General features: G+C 41.5%; 1 protein-coding gene across 2 annotated transcripts in view; it reads left to right on the forward strand.

Annotated features, from left to right (window-relative positions):
* RASSF1 (Ras association domain family member 1) overlaps window positions 1-18,725 on the forward strand; it is a 44,177-nt gene extending 25,452 nt beyond the window's left edge. The window contains exons 1-5 of one of the 2 annotated variants that reach the window (XM_060765778.2): window positions 1,407-1,823; window positions 13,231-13,335; window positions 14,666-14,963; window positions 15,587-15,702; window positions 17,605-18,651. In XM_060765778.2, coding sequence (XP_060621761.2) covers window positions 1,665-1,823; window positions 13,231-13,335; window positions 14,666-14,963; window positions 15,587-15,702; window positions 17,605-17,751 — 825 coding nt within the window. In that variant the 5' untranslated portion in view covers window positions 1,407-1,664 and the 3' untranslated portion in view covers window positions 17,752-18,651. Of the gene's footprint in view, window positions 1-1,406; window positions 1,824-13,230; window positions 13,336-14,665; window positions 14,964-15,586; window positions 15,703-17,604 lie in introns of those variants that run through there. The other variant, XM_067463623.1, reaches the window with a different exon arrangement.
* Window positions 18,726-26,711: the final 7,986 nt, after the last annotated feature.

A 26,711-nucleotide genomic window follows, 5' to 3' on the forward strand; every position in this document is an offset into this window, starting at 1 on the left:
CGTTTTGAATCCTGCTCCTGTCCTCTGGAGTATTGGCTAACCCTCCCAATTTGGTGTCGTCTGCAAACTTGATGATCATGCCTTCTAACCCTTCGTCTAAGTCAGAGGTCCTCAAACTTAGGTCCAAGGGCTGAATGCGGCCTTCCAAGGTCATTTACCCGGCCCTCACTCAGGGCCAACCTAAGTTTACAATGACTTGAAAGCACACAACAACAATCCTATCCTATCCCATCAGCCAAAAGTATGCCCACACTTCCCATTGAAATACTAATACTAATAAGTTTATATTTGTTAAAAAAATTCTTAATTTTAATTATTGTATTGTTTTTAAGTGTTATTTACACTAGAAATAAGATACGTATGTGCATAGGAATTCATTCATTTTTTCGTTTTTAGTTTTTTTCAAATTATAATCCAGCCCTCCAACAGTTTGAGGGACTGTGACCTGGCGCTCTGTTTAAAAAGTTTGTGGACCCCTGATCTAAGTCATTAATAAAGATGAACAGGATCCGGCCCAGGACGCAACCCTGCGGCACTCCGCTCATCACTTCTTTCCAGGATGAAGAGGAAGCATTGGGGAGAATCACCCTCTGGGTTCGTCCACTTAACTAATTACAGATCCACCTCACCGTAGTTTTGCCTAGCCCACATTGGACTAGTTTGTTTGCCAGAAGGTCATGAGGGATCTTGTCAAAGGCCTTACTGCAGGGTCCTCAAACTAAGGCCAGAGGGCTGGATATGGCCCTCCAAGGTCATTTACCTGACCCTCGCTCAGGGTCAACCTAAGTCTGAAACAACTTGAAAGCACACAACAACAATCCTATCTCATCAGCCAAAAGCAGATGAGAAAAAACCACACTTCTCATTGAAATACTAATAGGTTTATATTTGTTAAAATTGTTCTTCATTTTAATTATTGTATTGTTTTTAAGTGTTTTTTTGCACTACAAATAAGGTATGTGCAGTGTGCATAGGAATTCATTCATGCTTTTTTCAAATTATAATCCGGCCCTCCAACAGTTTGAGGGACTGTGACCTGGCCCTCTGTTTAAAAGGTTTGAGGACCCCTGGCTTAGAGTGTGATAGGCTTTTCTTAGGCAAGGAATGCTCAGAGGTGGTTTGGCCAGTTCCTTCCTCTGAAATACAGCCTGGTTGGCGGTTCCCCATCCAGGCACTCACCAGGGCCGGCTCGCCTGAGCTTGCTTTTCCAGCTGGACTCGGAAAAGCCAACGCTTGGAGCTGCTTTGGGGATGAAATCACTGCAGAAGGGAAGGCGGGGCGAAGAGGCAGGGAGGGAGGGAGGGGAGGCGCGTGGGAGGAGGAGGAGGAGGGAGAGCCTCGCGCCGGCTTCCCCGCCGCGTCGTCCAATCAGGGAGCCGCGTTGGGGGAAAGTGTGTACGTTTCAATCCCAACGGCTGCCAGAAGCGCGAGGGAGGGATTCAAGGAAGGAGGCGCTTCCTCCAGGAGTGCCACACTCGCGCAGGGAAGGAAAAGAGAAGCGCGCGCGCCGCAGTGCTGTCGTTTTGGGCGGCTCAGTTGGTTCTGCGGTCCTTTCAGGGCGCGGCCCACGCGCAAAGAGAGCCATTTTAACCACCTGGCTGAGAGGAGGAGGAGGAGGAGGCGGCTCTCCTTCCCTGCCTTCCCCCACTGAGGCCAAGCTGGGCATGAGCGAGGGCGAGGCGGGGGCCACCCCTTCTTTCGAGATGACCTGGAGCAGCACCACCAGCAGCGGCTACTGCAGCCAAGAGGACTCCGACTCCGAGCTGGAACAGTACTTCACCGCCCGGACCTCCTTCATCCGAAAGCCCCACAAGGAGAAGAAGGTGAGGCGCAGCAGCAGCAGCAACCACCCAGGCCCACATCCACCCTCCTTTCCCTTCCTTCCCCTCAATATATCTCCCCAAGACTGAGCTGATTATAATGCAAGATGGCTTGCTGAGAGTTTCCCGAGCTGTATGGCTATGTTCCAGAAGCATTCTCTCCTGACGTTTCGCCCACGTCTATGGCAGGCATCCTCAGAGTTTGTGAGGTCTGTTGGAAACTAGGCAAGTGAGATTATATCCAGGGTGGGAGAAAGAACTCTCGTCTGCTTGAGGCAAGTGTGAATGTTGCAATTGGCCACCTTGATTAGCATTGAATAGCCTTGCAGCTTCAAAGCCTGGCTTTTTGCTCCCTGGGGAAATTTTTGTTGGGAGGTGTTAGCTGGCCCTGATTGATTCTTGTCTGGAATTCAACATGAAGGAAGAAACCATGAAAAGGAACAAAATCTGGCTAGCAGTATTAAAAAAAACTCTAAAATCAGGACAGTAAATAAAGAGCAATACTCAAACAACAGGGAAATTCCAGACAAGAATCAGTCAGAGCCAGCTAACACCTCCCCACAAAGGATCCCCAGGCAGCAACCAGCCAGGCTCTGAAGCTGCAAGGCCATTCAGTGCTAATCAAAGTGGCCAGTTGCAACATTCACATCTGCCTCAAGCTGACAAGAGTTCATTCTCTCACCCTGGACATTATTCCACATATATGTAAACCTCACTTGCCTAGTTTTCAATAGACCCCTCAACCTTGGAGGATGCCTGCTATAGATGTAGGCGGAACAGCAGGAGAGATTGCTTCTGGAACTCACAGCAACCCAGGGATTAGGCCATGAAAGCCTTTCACAACATAATGGAGGATGTTGAGAGGGTAGTCCACACCAGACCTGGGGAAACTTCAGCCCTCCAGTAGGCTGTTGAGAATGGTGGGAGTTGGAGTCCAAAACAATGGAGAGCAGAAGTTGGCCCAGGCCTGGTCTACATGTTACTGGGAACTGGATTAACTCCCATGAAGAGTGAGGATATCCTTCCTGGCTGCTTAATCCCTCCATAGCCAAGATACCATACCTGCAATGTATTTCAAACCAGCTCCATTCTTTCTCTTTTCTGTATCTCGGCTTTTTCAGTAAGCAACCCTGGTGAAAATCAAAAGTAGGATGATTTACTTTATTTATTTGCTGCCTGTTTCCCACACACAGTATGGCTAACACTTTTCTTTAAAGCAGACAAAAATGATTTCTATTTATTTACTATATTTCTATTCCGTTCTCACCCCTAGAGGGGACTCAGAATGGCTTATAGTTTGGCAAAATTTAATGCCAAATTATACAAAAGAAAAAAGAAATACATGACATAGTTAACTAACAGCTGACAAACTGCCTGAGATTTCTGGGAGTTGTAGGCTAAAAACATCTGGGGACCCCAGGTTGAGAACCACTGTTCTAGAAGCATTCTCTCCTGACATTTTGCCTGCGTCTATGGCAGGCATCCTCATTCGACTATGATTTGAGACTCAAGTTTGAATCCCTGCACAGCCATGGCTCCCCACTGGATGCCCTTGGACAAGTTACATTTTCTTAAGAGGAAGGCAAACACAACCCCGCAATGAAAAACCTTGCCAAGAAAATCCTATGATGGGTTGCCATAAGTCGGAAATGACTTCAAGGCACACAGCAACAACAGGGTTAACAAGTTCCTGTTCATAAAAGCCAACTTTCACTGGAGAACAGCCTAGGAAAACAAAACTTATAAATTAATAGGTGTAATAGGCTAGAAGGATGGTTTATTTTATTTTCCATAGCCATAAAGCCAGCTTATAAATACTCTGTTTGGCTTGTCTCCTTTTTGGGGAACGATGGGGTATTTAGAATGTGATTAAGCGTACTTGACATTTGGGGGGGGGGGGGAGGATTCACATGCACTAGCAGTTTGATAGAAGTAACTAAGTCCAAAAATAAAAGTACCAAAATAGCAGGCAGCAATAAACAAAAATGGGTAGTCTTTTTTAGATTGTTTGAACAGAGTCCAAATTGGGATAGCAAGTTCCTTTAAAAATGGGAGATTTAGATAGTAGATTTGGGAGAATTGCTGTTGCCTGGACTTCACAGAGATAGCAATGCTTTAAGCTGCTTAGGGTGGGGATGGTATGGATAAAAAGAAATGCAAGTTTCTTTGCTGGATGACTATCACCTGTCATTTTTCTTACAATTTGTTTCTGACAGTAAGCTCAAAGGGACAGTTGCTTGTGCATGCCCATTAATATGTCATCACACCAAAACATTAGTAGGAGACACACTTGAGGAAGGAGGCCTAACAGAAACACCAGGTGTGGGATTATGTCTTAAAAAGGAAGATTGTCTACAGCCGGAAGGCCTTAAACCACTGTGGCAGATTAGCAAACTTCATTTGAAAGGAATGAATGGTCATTTGAGGACAAAATGGAATTACTGTATGATACTTCAAAGTGATGACAAAGCGGCTGACATAACCATCACCCATGTTCATTTTACATGGGCAATCAGTATTCCATTGTGTATATGGATGGGAAGATCTTCATAGCCAGCTGGTTATAAAATATTGCCTTGCCTTTGGTTTGTACATGAAAGTTCCCTAAGTGATTTCACATTACCATTACCTCTTGGTTTTCAGACTTCCTTCTCCAAAATTGGAAAGATGTTTGAAAATTAACAGTTACTGTTACATGTTAACACATATTAAAATGATATCATTTTACTTTAGTTACTTAATGCTAAAGAAGAGGCTTAGTTACCATTACTACTTAAGGGAAAAGCACATGCGCTTAAAACTGCCTAGAATGCATCTATGTAGGCATATCCCAGTTCCTGGTTGCTCAATTATGTATTATGCAGTTTTCATAACAGGTTTTGTGGCATTCAAGTTCACTCAAGGTTCTGATTTGTACAGCAGTAAAAGCTAAACACTCTTTTCTCTTATTGAAATTGGAATAAAATTCTCCTGAAAAAACGTTTTTCAGAGCAAATCACAATCAAAGCCAGATTCGTACAGAAATAGAATAAACTCTACATACATTTTATTTCTAAATCTGTTCTTTTCCCTTTCCTCTGTCATATCTGTACTCTTGACATTATTTAAGCAGAAAGTGACTGTCATAGAGGATCTCAATGTTATTACCATTATTTTGATAGGTGATGTGATGTGGCCAGTATTCCTGTGGATACATTGTAATACTAAACCCTGTAAGTTATTTGACCCAGCCTACCCCATCTCAGAATTAAGTGATGGGGTTTTGTCCACACTACAATCATGCTGAAGTTTAGCACTTCAGTTATCCCCATGAAGAATGAATTACATGGGAGGTAAATATTCCCCTGTTAATCTTAAGCATGTATTATCAGTGATTGCCTGATTATCAGTGATTGCCTGACTATGGATTCTATTTCCTGGCAATTATAGATGTTTGGGATGTGTCGTATCACATTGTGATGTTGAAATTCACTCATTGTTGATCCATTCACTGATGATTCATGGTGCTGCCTAAGTAAAGCAGAGGGTGTCTTGTTAAAAAAAATCCTATAAAGCAATGGTTCTCGACCTGTTTGTCCCCAGATGTTTTGGCCTGCAACTCCCAGAAATCTCAGTCAGTTGCCAGCTGTTAGGCTCTCTAGGAGTTGAAGGCCAAAACATCTGAGGGCCCACAGATTGAGAACCACTGCTATAAAGACACTATGAAAATACAGAGTGACGCCATGTAAGAATGATGCTCTTTGGCTGGATTGAAGGGCAACTACAGAAGCTGCAATTCATTCAGACTTTTCTGTCTGTGTGCTACTAGATGTTCATTGCTTGGGAAGAAAAACGACTAGTTGTTACTATTGCGTGATCGGGAATAACTGAACTTGTCTGAGGAATCAAAGCAAATGTAGGTGTAAACATGCAGGTGCAGGATGGAGCCAAGGCAGTCTGGATTTGTCTGAATAATAACATCTGTTGCAGATTTCCCTAGTGTAGGAGTTCTCAAACTTTTTCAGCCGCGGAGCCCTTTCAGAAGCACAAGTTTGTTGTGGACCCCCAAGAAATGTTTATATATTATTCTATATATTATATAGAATATATATATATATATATATATCGGACATGGGCTAGGCCAGTGGCAGATGAATGGAAAGCGTGTGAGCTAATTTGCACAGTTCCAAAAAAATCAACAATATTTAAAATGAAGAACAATTTTATCAAACATAAACTTAATAGTTTTTCAGTGGAAGACCCCCAGGGCCATCTAGTCCAACTCACTTCTGCCATGCAGGAAAAACACAGTCAAAGCACCCCAACTGATGGCCATCCAGCCTTTGTTGTTGTAGTAGTAGTAGTAGTAGTAGTAGTAGCAATAATAATAATAATAACAACAACAACAACAACAACAGAAGAAACCCTAGAGACCATCCAGTCCAACCTCCTTCTGCCATACAGGAAAAACAATCCTAGCACCCCTAACGAATGGCCATCCAGCCTTTGCGATGATGATGATAACAGAACAGAAACCCTAAATAATATCCAGGTCTTTTCCTATCTGCTAAGAGAAGTCCAAGTCCTTAAAAGTATGGCATATAGGGGTTGAACTTTCTCATTTCCTTTTCCATGCATTACTGTCCATGTGATCACTTGGGTAATATAGTGCTGGACAGAAGATTTTTATTCCAGGATAGCAGAAAATCTGATAGAAGCCCACGCTGTACCACAAGAGGATGAACTTAGCTTAAGGGGTTTCTGTTATTGCAGATATGTCTAAAATTGCTACCGAGGCTAAAAAAAAAATCTGTGGTAGCATTAAAGCAAGGTATTTAAGTAAATAAATTAAACCAGCAATTTTCCTTTAGAGTCTATGTCAGTTTTCTGTTTTGGGGGTTGGCAGTGAAATTTTTTTCAGTGGAAGTATTTTGACAATATAAATTATGTTGCTTTTAATATTTGTTTTTACAGAAATGGAAATCAGTCAGTGTCTTAAAAATGTTCTGCCTCATGTGAAAATGTATTATCTGGCCCTTGGTGTTTGGATGTGGTGAAATACTGTTCACTATACTCATAGGTCTATCTACATCAGATAAGATTAAGGGCAGGAGCAGAAAAAAGAGAAGGAAGAAAAGGCATTTTTATCACCCGAAATACTTCATTCCCAGAGTCAGAAAATTTTCAGAAGTCATTCAGTGCAAGTGTTGAAAACAAATCACAGTAGTTAATTTCTATCTTGTTTTTTCCCCCAGTGCACAACTCAAGGTGGCTTCATTAAAAATTAAATATAGTGTCTTTCAGGTTAGTGTTAATATTTTGTGGTATGCAGTAATGAAAATAGGACAGGTTTCGTTCCATGTTTGCTTACCAACCTTTCTAATCAATTACAGTAATCATGTTTATGGGTTTCTTCTAGCACAGAAGACACCATTAGTTTCCTAGGTAGAAATGAGAGAGGGACTGTCTCATGACCTTTCCAGTTTGGTCTTTGTAGGAAATAAGCATGTAGAAGTAGATGGTGCTGTGGTCTGATCTAGCAAGGCTCTTGTGGAGATGCTTTTGATATCTCAGTAAAAATGGAGTTCCATTTTTCTTTCCTCAACACTGGTATCAAAAGGACAGAATGTTGTAGCCAGCATGGGTTGTCTGTTGCTGGCATTTCCGCCAGCAGCTGTTAAGTACAATACTCTGGTTTTAATTCAGATCTTTAAAGTACTTTGCCAATTCAAACCCCATAAAATATTTTCAGGCTTTTCTCTTTTAAGCAGAGGCTAGATGGCCATATGTTGGGGATTATTTGATTGTGTATTCCTGCATAGCAGGGAGTTGAATTGGATGGCCCTTAGGATCTCTTCCAATTCTGATTCTATTCTAGTTGTTTCTGCCTGCATGTATACTTTATTACTATATTTGCTAAGCAGTGGCCACCTTCCTTATTCTTTCTTTGCAAAGGAACCACACATGCCACATAAGTGCTGTAAGAAAATGAAACAAAATTAAAATGGAGCTTGCCTGAGCCAAGAGCCCATATCAGATTATATTTCAGTAATTTCCAAGCTAACTGTTCTGCTCTGAATGAACAAGGTAATTTTTTAGTGGGCAGATTTCTGATAACCCCATGTCCTCATGTACCTGGCAGAGAATGCTAACTCTTAATAGTTCACCAGGAATCAAACTACATGCTAAGAAGTTTGCAGTGGGGTTCTTGCTTTCTTTTTGCAGAGATGAGGCAGGGTGGGAGCACTCTTAAACTCCCCACCCTGCTTATTGCTTATCTCCTCTAGTAAAGTAAGCCTTTCACCTGCTTTAATTTATGCTTTATCCAAGCCCATTAATTAATGTACATAAAAACCATGTGTTTTGGAAGGACTCTAGTCTTAAACAGAACCAATGATGGAGAATATGGTATTATCTAATGAAACTATTTATTTATTTGTTTGTTTGTTTGGAACATTTCTATACTGCCTTTCTCCAAAGGCCCAAGGCAGTTTACAGAAGCAATTACACACAAATATAAAAATAACCAACAAAGTAGCAACAGTAACCCAGGGTGTGATGGAACAGAATTTCAAACACGTTTTAAGTTATAATCAGACCGGGTTCCTATGGACAAAAGCCCCTTTTCTTTTCACAATTATTATTATTATTATTATCAATAATAATAACAACAACAACACTTTATTTGTACTCTGCCTTATCTCCCCGAGGGGACTCAGTGCAGATACATATGCTGCAATAGAGAGCCAGTGTAGTTCAGTAATTTGACCTTTGGACTACTATGCTAGTTTTAGTGGCATTTCAAAAGGCCTGGGAAAATTGAAATGATTTTCTCTGGTGCTAAAAAAAAAAAAACCCAGGAAGGATGCACGTCATGCCTCCCTGTGAAGAATTCTCCAGAGATTGTCAATACAGCTGCGAACATGCCTTCTTTGGATGACTTCTGTCTGATTTCCAAGAGCACGTAAAGAAGGGTCCCAGACATTGATCTCAGTGCATAGTTAGGTTCTTGTGATCAAGGTGACCCTTAGGGTGTCCAGTTGTCAAGGTACACAATATTTTAAAGGTAAACACTTGCAGTTAGAATTGTGCTCAGAAATTGATAATTGTAGGATTTTCAAGACCAGCAGTATATGCTCCCTAAAGTTAGTCCCAGTGAGTTGTTTGGGAATGGCATTTGAGAGTGAAGTTTTAGAGATTGATCAAGAAAAGCAGATTCATCTAGAATACATTGACACACTTTGTTGTGGAGACTTCCAGGGTGTGATTTGCTGGTGATATCTTGTAGTAGCACAAGCTATGTCCAGGTTAACATTCTTCCCTTTGGACCACTGCTACCCAAAGTTAAGGTCCATGGACCACAGTTGGTTCGTGCATGACTTCCAGGAAAGAAAGAAACAATTTCAGCCAGTAGACACAAATACAGTGTTGGACACCGCACATTAGAAAATAAAAATTTGCTGGTATCACACATCAATTAGATTGAGAACAGCTTTAGACAGTATTGGTTTCTGTCCTATAATGTTGTCAGTGGCTGCATTGTAACACCAGCCATGAGTGTCTTCAAAAAGTAAATTCTGCATTGTTTTTATTTGGGGTTTGTAAACAGGATATGTATGCCCCTGCCTTGCCAGGCTTAGGAGCAGGAGAGGGATGAGCCCTTCCTATTCTGTCAAGAGCCATCTTTCCCTTTTGTTGTTCCCACCCTCGCAGATTTCCTCTTGTTCTTTTCCACAGGATACAGGAACTTCCCATTTAGTTCCTTGGGTCATATCTTTATACATAGGAAATGCTGTTTACCACAACACACCCAGTTTATCACAGTCCAACCGTGGTGTAGGCGTCACTGGACTTCTGGGCTTTCTTCCACTAAACTACCTGCTAAAGAGATATTAATCTGTGGCTCATAAACTGAATGCCAGCATAAAATGAGAGAACAAAGCCACACAACTTTAATGAAATATATAGTATTGAAGAGGGGAATTGAGAAAAGCCAGTCTTTTTCTTGCTCTGGAATAAAGCCCAGCACCCTTTCTCCACAGAAATGTCTCCTCTCTTGCTACAGGAAGTACCATTTAGTGTAAAACAGCAAAGGAGCTTCTTTAGATAATTCATGAAATAGTGATTTGTGATAGCCAGTAGTTTTCCTTTAAAAGTTATAATCTGTTGGTGTCTCCATATGTATTTATTACTGTCAGAAGACCTAAAGTGAAATATTTTCAGAGGTGCAATGCTTATGTGGCATAGGATGCCATGTGGGAATAGCATGTTTCCTTTAAACTGAACGTGCCTCGCTAAATCTTTCTGTGATAGCCTTTCTCCCATGAGTGTTGTCCCATAACTATTCTCCCATAGGTGTTGAATCATAGCTAATCAAATGTACTTTGAAAAATGACCCAAACACCTTGAGTCCAAAATGTAGTATTAAAGTTAGCAGTCTTCTCTGGAAACCTTCCTCATTTCATCAGGTGAGACAAAGAAGGTGAAAAAGAGAAAGGATTTTTTGGTTGTAGCATCTTGTCTGGTTAATTTCTTCTTCTTCTTCTTCTTCTTCTTCTTCTTCTTCTTCTTTTTTGAAGAATCACTTGGTACCTATACTTTTATTTTCTTTACGCATGCATTATTTAGCATCTTTGGGTCCCACAAATTATTGTGGCAGTTTACAAAACAAAAATAAACTTTTAAAATGATAGATGAATTTTAAGAGCTCTTTATTTTCCAAAATTTCAAAAATGTTATAAATGTTCAGAACCAGTTATGGTATTTTCTTCCTTTACTGGTATTTTGTATTCAAATTATTTATGATTTCTGTAAAAAGGTGACATTTCTGTATTGAAACAAACAATAACTTTGTTAAACAAACATAACAATTGCCTTCATAATACGTGACAATTCTTTGTCTCTAGCTACATTTATTTATATTACTCATAGGATTTGTATTCCATTCTTCTTTGAAAGAACTGAGGTCAACTTTGCTGTTAGAGCATTGAACTATACAACTCTGGAGACCAGGGTTTTAATTCCTTCTTAGCCATGAATACACAATGGGTGACCCTGGACATGTTACACTGTCTTACCCCCAGAGAGAGGCAATGGCAAACTCCATGATAGATTAGTTTGCCTTAGGGTCAGCATGAGTGAGAAATGAGTTGAACGAACACATCAGTAGCAGCAGACTTTTTCTTGGGGGGGGGGGGGGGGGGTTAACTTTGAATCACCCAGAGTAATTGCCCCTCTTTTAATCTAAGATTGTCACATCCAAATTTAGCACAGGAATAAAATACACCACATTGACTTTGATTAGGGAGAAATTCAGTACTTTGTTACAATTGCCTTGGTGCCCAACTCCTGCAGATATTTGTTAACATGACTGCTTGCTGCTGTATCTATATACCTCATTTGTGTCTAAATGCCTCATTTGTAAAGGCCTCTCTTGGGACATGGAAATCAGTCCCTCCCATTTCCCCTTGCTTGTGTGGTTATTCTTGTGATGGGAAAGGAAGTGGTTTCCAGTAATCCCTGAAGAATTCTGATTGGTTTTTGGTGATCTCACTTGGATTTCCCCATAACCTCCCTCCCCCAGCAGACAGAGTGACATCAACAGGAAAGCAGGCTGATGCAACCAGGAGTAACAAATTTCTGCTGAAAAGCTATGGAAGAGAAACTGGTTTGAGTTCATGTGGGAAGGTGCATGTAATTCTAAAAGAACTGCAGTGTTCCTGTTTAAGTGGGATTTTTACAGCAGAGATTCCCAATTATTATTTGGATAGGGGGTCTTGATTTATTTCTTAATGGGAGGATCTAATGTTTTTAATGTGTTAGCATATTGGACATTGCTCTTCTCACTTCCTTTTATCTTTTAAAGACATGAATTAAATATTCCTTTTACACTTACTTGCAAAGCAGACCACTGACAATCAACATTATCCAGATGTCTCTTGGAAATGTAATTACTGTCCATGATCACAGAATAACTACAATTGGAAAAACTTGGTGTCCTTAAATCAGATGTGTAGTGCACCTAAGAAATAATAATAGCTTGTTATGTTTTGAAGTGAAAAAAGTAGAATAGCAGTACCAGATTGTTCACAGTTGTACCCCTGAAAATGTTTAGAAAGGGGTTATTTCCATTTCTGTATATTCTGGAGCAGTAAGGATTTTACACTGAATAAAGAGTTCTAGGGATCAAACAGGACATTAAATCCTATAGCTGTCTCACAAGTACTATGATTGTCTTTTCTGTATCCTGATGTAGAGTTAGTGATAGCTTGAGTCTTAGTGTTAGTTCCATTCTGCCAAGACTCTTGTTTGCAACATTCTGAAAACACTTGTCACTGAGATGCTACTTATGATGTTAGTATATCTGTGTATGTAATCATATGTGTTGTCTTTGCAACAATTTGCTATATACAGCAGTACAATGGAGAAAATGAATTTGAGAATCCTAGGATCCATAGAGAATGCCTATACAACATGCCCCCTGAATCATTAGAGAGAGTGCAAATGATTAATTAAAGTAATCAAATAGTTAAAATAGCAAGTGGATTTATACTGTGTTGCTATGGCTTCAGGATTCGCTAATCTTGCATCTCATCAATTGTATTTTGCATTGAATGCCTATTTTGCTGCTTCTGGGAACCTAAATGGTGATGATGTTTTGCAGTTTCGCAATTTGCAGGTGAAATAAAAATACATCTTGCCACCCTTCAGTTAATAATAGGGTTTAGATCCTCAGTCTGGTACATTTTAATCATAGGATGAAAGTGCAGTCATGTTGCTGGGTTGGCATCACTGCAAAAAAAGGCAGTGTGAATATTTCAGTTTCTCATGTCACACCCAGACACAACAACAAAGATTTTAGTCAACTGTTCACAAATCCAGACACTGTTAAAGAACTGCGGTTTGGTCCAGTGATCTTACCAGGGCAGCTAAAGGAGAGAGCTAGAATAAGGACTTTGCCTTAGGCCTGTCATTTCTCTTGGCACATCATATACTTTTGTGCCAGGACTGGTGTGCTACATCTTCTGGCTCAAGGTTGCAGTTGTGGGATCTGGAAAGAAATTGTATTAGTATAACTGAATAACAAAATCAAGTACCTGTCTTTTTGAGAGAAACTTTCTGGATAGAGGACACACACATGTGCATCACATATATGCCTTCTATAAATATATTGTGATCAGTAGCTGAGAGCTTTATAGATCTATATATAGAACAGACTGTTGTTAAGCAGAACAAAAGTCATTCAGTCTTGTTTTTTTTTCAGAATCAAAGTGGTCTAACAGAATATGAGGGTAATTTAGTAGGTATTCTTTTCATTATTCTGCATTTCAGAAAAAAATGAAGTAAAAACTGAGTTGTGAACCCATGCACAAGCATTCTTCTTTCTGAAAATGACGTGTAGACTAATTCAAAGTCACTGTTATTTTTGCAGGATGAGCTAATTGACTGGGAGAAACCTATTCTGTCACAGACTGAGATTGAGCAGAAGATAAAGGAATATAATAGTCAAATCAACAGCAACCTTTTTATGAGCTTGGTAAGTCTCAGCAAATGTATAATCAAAATAATCTGACACCTGAACCTCTAAGGCCTATTTGTTCCCTCTCAACTAACCCCTTAAAAGTGTTATACAGGGTTAGTCAAAATGCATAGGCCAATAAGCCATGTATAGTAACTATTCTATGCATGGGGTTCTGTCCCTAATTTAGTGGCATCCTCAGTTCTAACTGGTTCCCCTTTAGTTTAGTACAAAATGTTGATTGTAATCTTCAAAGGTCCTACATGGTTTGGGTTCAGCTTACCTACAGAATCACCTTCTCCCATACAATCCACCCCTTAGAACACTGAGGTCCTCGGGAGATACTTTACTCCAGCCAGCCATAAGCTGACTCTCAACAGTCACCCAGAGGACCTTTTCATAAGCCACCTCACAGCCATGGTATGACTTGCCAGAAGAGAGCTGACAGCTAAATGAGCTGTCATTTAAGACACAACTAAAGACCCATTGCTTTCAGTATGTCTACCCAATCAACTTTGCATCATGAGTTTTGGATTTGCATTATATTCCCACTGTATACTGATCTTTGTACCCTGTGTTTGGATATCTGTATTTTGTTGTCTGCATTTTATGTTGATACATTTTGACCAGGAGTCCTCAAACTAAGGCCCAGGGGGCGGATACAGCCCTTTAAGGTCATTTACCCAGCCCTCATTCAAGGTCAACCTAAGTCTGAAATGACTTGAAAGCACACAACAACAACAATCCTATATCATCAGGAAAAAGCAGGCCCACACTTTCCATTGAAATACTAATAAGTTTATATTTGTTAAAATTGTTCTTCATTTTAATTATTGCATTGTTTTAAAGTATTTTTTGCGCTACAAATAAGATATGTGCAGCGTACATAGGAATTTATGTTTCTTTCAAATTATAATCCAGCCCTCCAACAGTTTGGGGGACTGTGACCTGGCCCTCTGTTTTAAAAGTATGAGGACCCCTGATTTTGACTGTTACATCCTGCCTCAAGCCATTAGGAGAAACCGGTAACAAATACAATTTATTATTATTATCTTACAATTATTGTGAAACCTCTCATTTAGGACCTTCTTCTCCCAGAGGCATCATGTAGAGCAGGCATGGGTAAACTTCGGCCCTCCAGGAGTTTCGGACTTCAACTCCCAGAAATCCCAGACATCTTACCGGCTGTTAGGAATGGTGGGAGGGAGGAAATTTGCCCATGCCTAGAGTGTTTCTGCAGAACTTCTTTGAATTTTGCTGGACTTCTTGGTTGCTAAGGCCTCCTATCTGATTTTGGGAGGGGTGCCCTGCCCCTTCTAACCAACTGACTTTGATTGTCTTTACACAGAACAAAGATGGTTCCTACACTGGCTTTATCAAGGTGCAATTAAAGCTGATCCGGCCTGTCTCAGTGCCTTCCAACAAGAAGGCACCCTCCATCCAGGACACCAGGAAAAGCTCCTCCCGCAGCCAAGCTGTAAAACGTCGTACCTCTTTCTATTTACCCAAGGACACAGTTAAGCACTTACACATAATTTCTCGTACACGTGCCAGTGAAGTCATTGAGGCCCTCCTGAAGAAATTCATGGTAGTTGACAACCCTCGCAAGTTTGCCCTCTTTGAGAGAACAGAAAAAGATGACCAAGGTACATCTTGGGGGTCGGGTGCAAATAGCTATTTTTTAAAATTGTTTTCAGACAACCAGGAAGTCAAGGTTTTATTAAATGGTAAGGAGTAGTTTCTGTATTTTTTACAGTATTTATATACCGCTTTTCTCACTTCTGTAAGTAAGTAAATAAGTAAGTGGGTGGGAACAGTCAGGCTAATAATATTTTCCAACGAGGAACATAAGTCTAATTTATTCATATATTTTCACTAATAAATGATATAATCTAAATCACTCATAGCAAGTTTGTTCACGTTCTCATGAAGAATGATTGAAAATGCAGTCCTGACTTCATTTGTGAAAGGTTAGCAGACGAACCTGTGGTGCTGTTTTTATTACTCTAGCTTAATTATTATTAATTACAGGTGTGCATTACAGTCAGTCTCATCCTTTTATGTTTCCTTTGAAACATAAACCTCCCTCACAACTGTTGCTACTCATCATCAGTTTCTTCTTGCACTCCTTATTGAAAGAAAGTAGAATTAGGAAACTATTGTGTTAATAGTAGCCTCTCCTGGAAGAGATTAGTTAAAGTAGATAAGGTTTGGTTTGTTCTCTTAGGGAAATGGACTGAATCATCTTTCTGATGTTCTTTTCTGTCAGTATATCTCCGCAAACTTTCTGATGAAGAGCAGCCTCTGCATCTTCGACTGCTAGCTGGACCTAGTGAAAAGACACTGAGCTTTGTTCTGAAGGAGAACGAAACAGGAGAAGTCAATGTGAGTATGGGTATCCATGTTTACATATGTGAAATTGAGAAAGTAGCATGCTTGTTTTTGATGCTCCAGAGGCTAGGACATGGAGCAGTAGATTCAAATGACAGGAAAAGAGATTCCACCAAGACCTTAGAAAGAAATCCCTGATGGTAAGAGCTATTTAACTGAAGAAATTATTTTATATATATTTATATATGAGTCTACATGATTTTTAGGGACAGTCACCTGAAGAGAATTAATTATAACTTTCAAAATACATATTCCATCATTAGCTGATGTTGTAAAACAATTGGAAAGAGTTCACAGAAAAATAATTGCAGGAAAATTTCCACTCCACATCATTTCATATAAGTCAACCTTGCCATTGTCCATCTCTATTTCATGATATATATTTTTTTAAAGGCAGGACAATTGTTCTATAGCAATGGTCTTTTAACTTATTGCCAGAAAAATCAGTAGTCACCCTCATATAAAGTAGCCTCTGATAAACCCAGACTATCATGTCACCTCCTAACCTCTTCTCCAAGCTAAATATACCCAGCTTCCCTAAGCTCCTAATAGGGTATGGTTTTAACACACACATACACACTCACACACACACATGCTCCACATCCAACCAGGTCTCTGTAATACATGTCAGGTCAGTATGTTAATCTAGGATCAAGTCCTGAATGGCAGCAGTTTTGCCATTAACGGTGTTTTCAACTTAGGTAGACTGCTGCCATGGCTATCCAGATTATTTGGAATGAGAAACAGTTTGTATATGACAACTCCTTATTGTTCACTATACTCCTAGAATAGTGCAGCCATTTCTCACTTCAATATGTCCTTTGGCTCTATATACCGTAACTTGGATGACTGCTGCCTGAGCACCATTGCCTCCCTTTGGTGTCAATGCAGTTCCCTTCCTTGTTGTTGTTGTACTGTTATATATATTGTAAAACGATAAAAGCAATATATTTTTAACACTCATTTTTCTTCCCCTTAAAAATGGTCAGCAGTTTATCCTACCAGGGCAGTATCCATAGGCAGGCAAATTGTTCTTATCTACTAATCAGCAACAGAACAGGCCCGTATTCTTATGCTACCACCAATAGGGTAACCCTCCTCCCCTTTGGAGTCATCCCCTTCAGCAGTGTTCTCACTAGCAGACCCACCTCCATATTAGTCCCACTTTTATTCTCCAGCCCAAGAGAACTAACTCAGTGTAATTAGGAAACCTGCTGGGAGATTGCTGGCGGCATCTCAGTCCTGCAAAGAAGCAACTCATTGTTGTGGTAAAAGCGTTTCAGAGTAAAGGAAGAGTTAGCAGATGGAATATGCAGCAGTTGGCAGCCTCCCTGTCCTTCACTCCCAGATGGTGTTTGGGTCCTCTCTTTTTTCAGGAATGTAGTCTAGTGGTTCCTTGCTAAAATTGATCTAAAATTTTGCAGCAAGTATTAATATCAGAGTTCAGAAAGTGAATATAAGACACAGAGAACAATAATCGGGTTGAACAAATTTATCATGTGTGCTGCGGATTCACTCTATTTTTCAGGAGCATATTGGCAAGATAGAGCAACTCAGACTACTGCTTAGTTTGCAGAGGCTATAGGGATGCCTTAATACTTATAGGCACTTTGTAATCAAACCTTTTTGTAAGTTTTGAAAGTGCTAGTTCTGGATATTCCTTTCAGTACAGGTTCATAAAGGTGCCAACTGTGTTATGTTATAAATATAATCTCTAGTTTTTCTTCCTATTCTTCATTTTTCCCCTGACTTCTCTATCTTATCCCACGTATGTGCCTCTCATTACTATGGGGGCTGTGTTTCTCTTTTTTGAACTGAAACTCAGTTCCTGACTGTAATGTGAGCCCTCTTGTACCCACACTGTTGTTACTGCTTGCTTTTTATACTTGTCTGCAGTGGGATGCCTTCAGCATGCCTGAGCTGCAAAATTTCCTGCGTATCCTGCAGCGCGAAGAAGAGGAACATGTTCGGCAGATCCTGCAAAAATATGCCAATTGCCGCCAAAAGATGCAAGAGGCCTTGGCTACCTGCACACCAGGTTGACAGACTGCCCCATCCCCAGTCTGGCACTCCAGTAAATGGAAGATGGCAGATGCACAGAAGCGGTGAAACCGAATGGACCACAAGTGAAGCAATCCTGGGACTGTCTGTGGACTGAATGTATCCTGGAGGGGGTGGGGAAGGGAGAACAGGAATGTGTGGATCTCCTTGTGAGCCCATGATTGGTGCATGTGTGTGTGCTCTCCATGGAGTGAGTGGTTAATACAGATGTTGCATGCATGACACAGTGGGATCAGGGAGGGAAGTAAGAAAGTGTCTGTGGGATGTATCTGAAGAAAAAATCCTTAATAATACTGTTGTAACAGCTGCTTTTGAAAGTGCCAAGATGCTATGCCAACTGTACCCACAGACTGGCTGAGTTTTGTTCATCTGGGCTTGAGTCTAAAGATGATTTAAGATTCTGAATGTAACATCAACCAAAGTGACCTAAAACTCAGGTGTAATTCGCGAGAAAATAGATGTACCTTGACAAGCACTTTCCTCTAAAATGTTGGCTTTATGTTTTTTAATCTGTCTTGGTTTGAAGTCTTTCTTGGACTCATCATACAGAACAAAGGAGAATAAAATCTGTCTCACATCTGAGTCAGGGAGAGCAATTGGACCGAAATCTCGTGGCTTGTGATCAAAAGCAAAATGCCAAAGGAAGCTCCAGTAATAACTCAAAAGGAAAGCCTGAAGAGTTCTTGGTAATTATTCCTACACAAAAAAAACATGTAACTCCAAAGACATCATTATTGCAGTTCTTACTGTTAGTCTTAAGATGATTGTTGATCATGTTGATTTTGAAGAAACAAAGTCAATAAATGACCCATACAGGATAGAGTAGCTCTCCAAGAACTGAAAATATACCACAGAGGAAGGAATAAAGGCTCTTTTTCTTTACCGGGAATGTCTTTTTTCAGCCCAAGGTATGGAAACCAGTGGCATAATAAATCTCAAGATTGCTGAATACTGAAGCTTGTGTGTGCACACATGCATGAAGAACCCATTGGTGTCTGTATAAGGGGCCAGCTTAATATAAACGGGACCATGCCAGAAATTCCATCATGATTGCAGTTGCATTTATATGGAAGGCCATAGATACACCTGCAGTAGACATCCTTCTATTTTAAAAGTTACATTCTCCAGAGCAGATATCACTAGTAGTAACTGGTTCTGCTGGATGATTGTCTCTTTGAAACCAACCTAATGGATAAAAACTTTGTGGACTCAGGTTATAAATGCTGCTGCTTATATACCAATCAACAAAGATTCAGAGGATGAAAAAAGCCAAGTGTAAGTACTGATTCTGTTGCCGGGACAATAAGAACAGTCCATCACACTAATGGTAGAATCTGTCTTCAGTATGAAGCCTACTTGTAGTTCTATTGTGGGCCTATTCATGTTGTGCTTTGTAAATGTGACCCTTTGCCACCCCTCACTCAGATTCTGGTAAGGAGATGACCAGTACCAAGTCAAATCACAGAATTGTGATAAATTACATTCATTTCACTGTTGAAATTCAATTGGCCTAAATTAGTTTAGTAATAACATTAATTTTGGTCCACAGAATTGGTAGAAGGCAATCAGAATGAATGTGCAGAAACAGTAGCTCACGTGCATAAATGCCACAGAAAATAATTGTCCACCATCAGACCATTGGTTTCTTGTTCCAATTTTGACTGACAAAAGTTTGTTCACAGGCGTGATACTATTGATATGGAACTGAGCAATTGATCCAGGTACATGATTTAATAGAGGAACACTAATTGATGGCCAAGCTAGAGCATAGAAATAGAAAAACAATATGATAGATTCTGTCTTCAGATTATTAAACTGCTGGTGAAAGAGGAATACCATAATACTTTTCTTGCAGTATGTGAGGAATATCCAAGAAAACCTTTGCACTTAAAGCAAAGTCCTGGGGGGCGGGGCGGGGGGAGGGGAATCCCATAGCTTTGTTTAATCAAAGTGATTACAGAGTTGAATTTCACTTGATGTAGAAAGGAAAGAGATGACTGAGCTTTTAGGGATACATGCTTAATCCAAATATTGCTGTAACTAGTATCAAAAACAAAACTGCAATATTGCCATTCTGAGAAATGCAGATACAGGAGTAGATATGTTCCTGGGCATTAGGACTTTAATAGAAAATCTGGTACCATACACAGAAATAAATGGAAAGAATAGAGATGGGTTCTTACACCACAACAAAAAAAGCAGTACAACATACTTCAGCAAACTATTCAAAACTAACAATGTGCACATATCAGATTGATTCAGGTAACCTGGTCTAAGTAAACAAAAACATGTTGAATCTTCTAAAGATCACTTGAAAGTTTCTTCCAAAATCTATCCAAGAATGATTTTTTGTTTACCAGACTACTTTTTTGTGATTTTCATTTTGATAGGCAAACACAAAGATCTATGGGTTTTTTTTAACCTTTTCTATTAGGTTTAGCTCATGTGGAACACTTATTTCAAAATTTTCTGCTTTGCTGTTTAAGCATACTTAATAAAGAATGCTGGAGGCAGCTGCAGTTTATTGTGCGTGTTGTAGGCAGGCACAAATAGCTACCGCAGATTGACTATCATAAAATCCCATTCTTTCTCAGCTCAAGGTTCTCATAATTGTTTACTACAGCATATAGTTTTAACCAAATACTGAGTCTGTTTCAATCTTTCCGGTGCTGAGGCTGCTAAAAAATCTCCAGAGGACAAAGGGAAGAAGGAAAGTTGAGCAGATGTAAACACTTCGTAAAAAGGAGCTTTTTGCCAGAGGTCCTGTTAACTGAGGTATACCTCAGTGTAGCCAAAAATAACCAAGTCCTCAATATCAAAAGGGTATGATCCTCTTTCCATGAATATAGAGGACACTTCTTTGTAAGAAGATATTTCTTTTGGTGTAGTGATTCTTCATTGTGGCCCTTCATAACCTCTAAAATTATTTCTAGTTATTAATTGGCCCTTCTGTTTCTCAGATTGTGATTTTCAAGCAAGGAGTAATGTATAAACTCTTCAATTGGAATAAAGTGAGTAGGAATATTAAAAAGGGATTTGGCCAACTAGAATAAATGGAATCTTGATATGCTAGTATTTCTGTCAAGCTTACTTATTTCATGCTGGTTAGGACTAGGATTCAGACAAGAATAAGAAGTTAAAGGAAATTCCTTGGGGCACTCTGGAACAATAAGCTTCAGCTAGGAATTTGAACCATGAGGAATGGCTCTGGGCTTGTACAGCTGAAAAAGCATGGTTCCTGCTTTGTCACAAAGAGCCTGAAAGTTTAAAAGAAAATGTTGATGCAGAATACAAACCTATTTCTGTACAGAATAATGGTGTGACCCAAATTTATAGTGTGGGTTAATGTCTACAGAAATAAGCCTATTGTGTCCCACAGCTGTCTCAGTACCTCCGAGAATGTAACTCCGAGAATGTAACAAGAGCACCTGCTTGTCCTATTTTGATGGATTCTTTTCAGTTTGTGAAACCCGAGGATGTGGACAAGATACTTGGAGGAATGAGGCCCACCACGTCCATCCTAGACCCCTGCCCATCCTGGCTTCTGAGGGAGGCCAGAGGGGGATTGGCTGAGTGGGTAACAGTGGTGGTGAATGCCTCCCTTCGGGAAGGCAAGATTCCAGCGAGCCTAAAACAGGCTATCATAAAGCCGCTGTTGAAGAAGCCATCACTGGACCCCACTAAATTAGACAACTTTCGGCCTGTTTCCAATCTCCCCTTCTTGGGCAAAGTCATGGAAAGCGTGGTGGCCTCACAACTCCAGGTATTCTTGAGAGACACGGATTATCTGGATCCGGCACAGTCTGGTTTCAGACCGGGGCATGGTACCGAGACGGTCTTGGTCGCCTTAGTGGATGATCTGCGCCGGGAGCTAGACAGGGGGAGTGTGTCCCTGTTGGTGCTCCTGGACCTCTCAGCGGCCTTCGATACCGTCGACCACGGTATCCTTCTGGGGCGCCTTGCGGAAATGGGTCTTGGGGGCACTGCTCTGCAGTGGCTCCAGTCATTTCTGGAGGGCCGCACCCAGAAGGTGTTATTGGGGGACTCCTGTTCCGCACCACAACCTTTGACTTGTGGGGTGCCACAGGGTTCCATACTGTCCCCCATGCTGTTTAATATCTACATGAAGCCGCTGGGTGAGATCATCCGGAGTTTCGGGGTGCGGTGTCATCTGTACGCAGATGATGTCCAACTCTGTCACTCCTTCCCACCTGCTACTAAGGAGGCTGTCGAGGTCCTGAACCGGTGCCTGGCCGCTGTAATGGTCTGGATGAGGGCGAACAAACTGAAACTAAATCCAGACAAGACTGAGGTACTCCTGGTCAGTCGCAAGGCCGAACGGGGTATAGGGTTACAGCCTGTGCTGGACGGGGTCGCACTCCCCTTGAAGGCGCAGGTTCGCAGCTTGGGTGTGACTCTGGACTCATCGTTGAGCCTGGACCCCCAGGTTTCAGCGGTGACCAGGGGAGCATTTGCACAGCTCAGGCTCGTGCGCCAGCTGCGCCCGTATCTCAGGAAGTCTGACTTGGCCACGGTGGTACACGCTCTTGTCACATCCCGCCTGGACTACTGCAACGCTCTCTACGTGGGGCTGCCCTTGAAGACGGCCCGGAAGCTTCAGCTGGTTCAGCGCGCGGCAGCCATGTTACTAACTGGAGCGGGTGGCAGGGAGCACACAACGCCCTTGTTGTCCCAGCTCCACTGGCTGCCGATTTGCTACCGGACCCAATTCAAGGTGCTGGTTTTGGCCTACAAAGCCCTAAACGGTTCCGGCCCAAAATACCTTTCCGACCGCATCTTGGCCTACGAGCCCACGAGGACCTTGAGATCGTCTGGGGAGGCCCTTCTCTCGATCCCGCCTGCCTCACAGGCACGGCTGGCGGGGACGAGGGAGAGGGCCTTCTCGGTGGTGGCCCCCCGGCTGTGGAACACTCTCCCTGCACACATCAGACAGGCGCCTTCCCTCATGTCCTTTCGAAAAAGCCTTAAGACATGGCTGTTCGAGAGGGCATTTAATTAAGTGCTAAACAATACGGTAATGAGAACTGGAATGGAACAAGGAATATGAGACTGGCTATGATTCCACTAAGAGACGAAGCGGATTTTTAGTGTAGTCTGTAATTGTTGTATAGTTTATATGTTGTTGAAACTGGCTTTTTTGTAATTGTCTTTTATGTGTACTGTACACCGCCATGAGTCGCCCTTATGGGCTGAGAATGGCGGTTAATAAGCGCATCAAATAAATAAATAAATAAATAAATACCTGCTGCTTCGAACAATGCCCCCTAGTAGTCAAGGCCAGCATGCTGCTTCTACTGTATCTTACCATTCAAGCTGAGGCATTAATGTGCACTGTAAGGTAAAGGTTTTTCCCTGACATGAATTCCAGTTGCGTCCTGACTCTGGGGATTGGTGCTCATTTCCATTTCTAAGCCGAAGAGCCGGCGTTGTCTGTAGACACCTCCAAGGTCATGTGGCCAACATGCCTGCATGGAGTGCGGTTATCTTCCTGCCAGAGCGGTACCTATTGATCTCACATTTACATGTTTTCAAACTGCTAGGTTGGCAGAAGCAGGGACTAACAGGAACTCACGCCACTCCCCAAATTCAAATCTGTGACTTTTTGGTACGTAAGTTCAGCAGCTCAGTGGTTTAACCCACTGTGCCACAAGGGGCTCCACTAGCAGAAACACTAGCATATCAAGATTCCTTTTATTGGATAAGTGTACTGTAATTACCCAATATGTCAGTTGCCAGAGAAAATCTTCCTCTTTAGTTAGTGTTTACTGTTGCAGCCAGCTACACAAGCTTGATACAATTAGATTCAAGGTATCATTGTGGGCACCTAAAAGACTAAATCCAACCAACACTCAAGACACTACACTGCGCTGGCTGCCTTGCACCTAAACAATTTCCTTACATTCACTCTTTAGTTTGTGGTCTGGTCGCCATCTGCTGGGCTCACAAAAAAATTAAGGGAAATAGTATGAGGTAGATTTGGAATTAAATAAAGTAGCACAACTGACTGTTGAGAAAAGTCTCACAAATCCAATTTGGAAATTATTGCCCTATTTGACCTGGCTTTATTCTCTCTCATTGATGTCCATAGCCAAATCTGGATATCCTATTTTGATAGACTTTGTGTGATTATAATCAGGATAATGCTGGTCGCTTCTGACTGGCACAACCTGAGGATCACAACCAGATACAGTGAAGACATCTGCCCTTGCGCTATGCTACTCTGCTGCTGAGTATGCATGCCCAGTGTGGAACACATCTCACCATACTAAAACAGTGGATGTGGCTCTTAATGAGACATGCCGCATTATCACAGGGTGTCTGCGCCCTACACCACTGGAGAAATTACACTGCTTAGCCGGTATTGCACCACCTGACATCCACCGGGAAGTAGCCAATAGTAAAAGGACCAAGGCAGAGACATCTCCAGCTCATCCCCTGTTTGGGTATCAGCCAGCACGCCAACGACTTAAATCTAGACATAGTTTTCTAAGATCTACAGAGACACTTGCTGGAACACCTCAGCAAGCGAGAGTCCAAAAGTGGCAGGCTCAAACCCAGCACCTCAACCAATGGCTGATACCAAATGAGAGACTCCCTCCTGGGCACACAGAAGACTGGGCGGCTTGGAAAGCATTGAACAGACTGCGCTCTGGCACCACGAGATGCAGAGCCAACCTTCAGAAATGGGGCTACAAAGTAGAATCCTCGACATGCGAGTGTGGAGAAGAGCAAACCACTGACCACCTGCTGCAATGCAACCTGAGCCCCGCCACATGCACAATGGAGGACCTTCTTGCAGCAACACCGGAAGCACTCCAAATGGCCAGATACTGGTCAAAGGACATTTAACCAGCTACCAAACTCACAAGTTGTGTATTTTTCTGTTTGTTTGCTTTGTTCTGTTAGAAATGTAATATAATGGACTGGCTGCTCTGACACGACAAATAAAAATCAGGATAATAACCTAATTATTATAAAGGCAAAAGGTAAGTGAAATATCAGTAAGTAGGAATATTTGCATAATCCATAGATGTTGGGCAAAAGTCTATGCTACAAGTGAAAGCATTGCTTTGGACAACCATTGGTGTGTGTCAAACCATTGATGAACTACATTAAACCATTTTGTGTAATGGCAACATGTTACCATTGTAAAATATACTGCTTTGAAATTGGACCCATCATTTTGAAACAGCCCAAATGCCCTGTGTGTGCCTGACCTCAATTCTTAATCCTCTACCAGAGCAGTTGCTTTGCTTGGGGCTCTTCCACTTTTACTTTTCTTGAGCAATAATGGAGCCTTAGAGTCTTCTTTGCATATGATTTTCCTGCTTCTTGGCAGGTGGTTAGACTGGATGGCCCACGAGGTCTCTTCCAACTCTAGGATTCGTTTTGCTCCTCTCCAGCAGTGCAGGCTTCAGGCTTGCCTCTACCAGGTTTACAGTTCCCAAAGGATTATTCATCAGTTGCACTATGTGTGGAGGAAGAATCCTGGATGGGCAGTCCTTTCACTTTCAGTGGTCTTGGTGAAGACTCTTGCACCCACTGCCAGTCCTTTATCCCCACAGTCCATCATAATTGGGAGTCTGGCTTGAAAGCTTTGCAGTGAAAGATCACTAACAAAACCACTGAATTAGCCACCAAAGCCAGACATCTCTACACTGCTGGGCATATGCTCAGCAACTTCACCAAAGCCCATTATAATCCCAATGTTCTCAATTCTAGTGTCAACCTTAACAACTTAGTTAGACGAGTCGTCTCATGGTACAAAGGCATATTGTCTCTAATGGTGGCTAATGGCATCTATGTAAGTGAGGCAGTGAATCCACTCCAGGTTTTAGTCTGAACTTTAAAGGAATAACCCAATGAGCTATTTAGTGGGTCACCTTCAGGTTCTTGAACAGCTCCTTTAAATTCAGACTGAAATGGAAGCCATCATTACCAAGGAGCTCTGAGAAAAATTCAGAGCTCTCTTGAGTCCATAGTTGAAATGGTTATCACACACTACACATTTGATTATTGTTTGAGGATTTTAAATTACAGCAAATTTGCCAAAAGATAAGCCTTACCAGAAAAATAGGCCCACAGCTGGGGGTTTTTAAATAGAGGTTGGATGACCATCTATCAGGAATGTTTTAAGAGTTGAATTGGGTTGGAAGTGGGTTGTAATGGACACACCCAAAAGTATTTCTGTTTTCCCTATATTTGATTCCTGAAAGTGGGTTAATCTCTGAGCCTAGAACCCCAGGTTTCAGCAGTGGCTAGGGGGGCTTTTGTACAATTAAAACTTGTGCACCAGTTGCACCTGTACCTTGGGAAGTTAGACTTGGCCACAGTAGTCCATGCTTTGGTTACATCCCAAATAGATTACTGTAACATGCTCTACTGGGGGTTGCCTTTGAAGACTGTTTGGAAGCTTTCAGTGGTCCAATGGGCAGCAGCCAGATTGCTCACCAGAGCAGGGTACACACCAGCTCCACTGACTGTCCATTTGTTACCAAGCACAATTCAAAGTGCTGACTTTAGCCTATAAAACCCTAAACGGTTCAGCCCCAGCTTACCTGTCTGAATGTATCTCCCTCTATGATCCATCTAGGAACTTAAGATAGTCTGGGGAGGCCCTGCTCTCAGTCCTGACTCCTTCGCAGATGCGGTTGGTGGGGACGAGAGAGGACCTTCTCAGTGGTGGCCCCTCGACTATGGAACTCCCTCCCCAGTGAGATCAGATCAGCCCCTTCTCTCCTGATTTTCAGGAATAAACTTAAGACGTGGCTTTGGGACCAAGCTTTTGACAAGTAATTGGAGCAGTGCAATAAGTGACTATGAAACAATGTGATTGACAAATGGAACAGCTCTGGATTATGATTTGGATGCCATGATTTTAATTGTTTTTAACAATTCATGTTTTGTTTGGTTTTGATTGT

The sequence above is a fragment of the Anolis sagrei genome, chromosome 2 (assembly GCF_037176765.1).
Source record: "Anolis sagrei isolate rAnoSag1 chromosome 2, rAnoSag1.mat, whole genome shotgun sequence".
NCBI lineage: Eukaryota > Metazoa > Chordata > Lepidosauria > Squamata > Dactyloidae > Anolis > Anolis sagrei.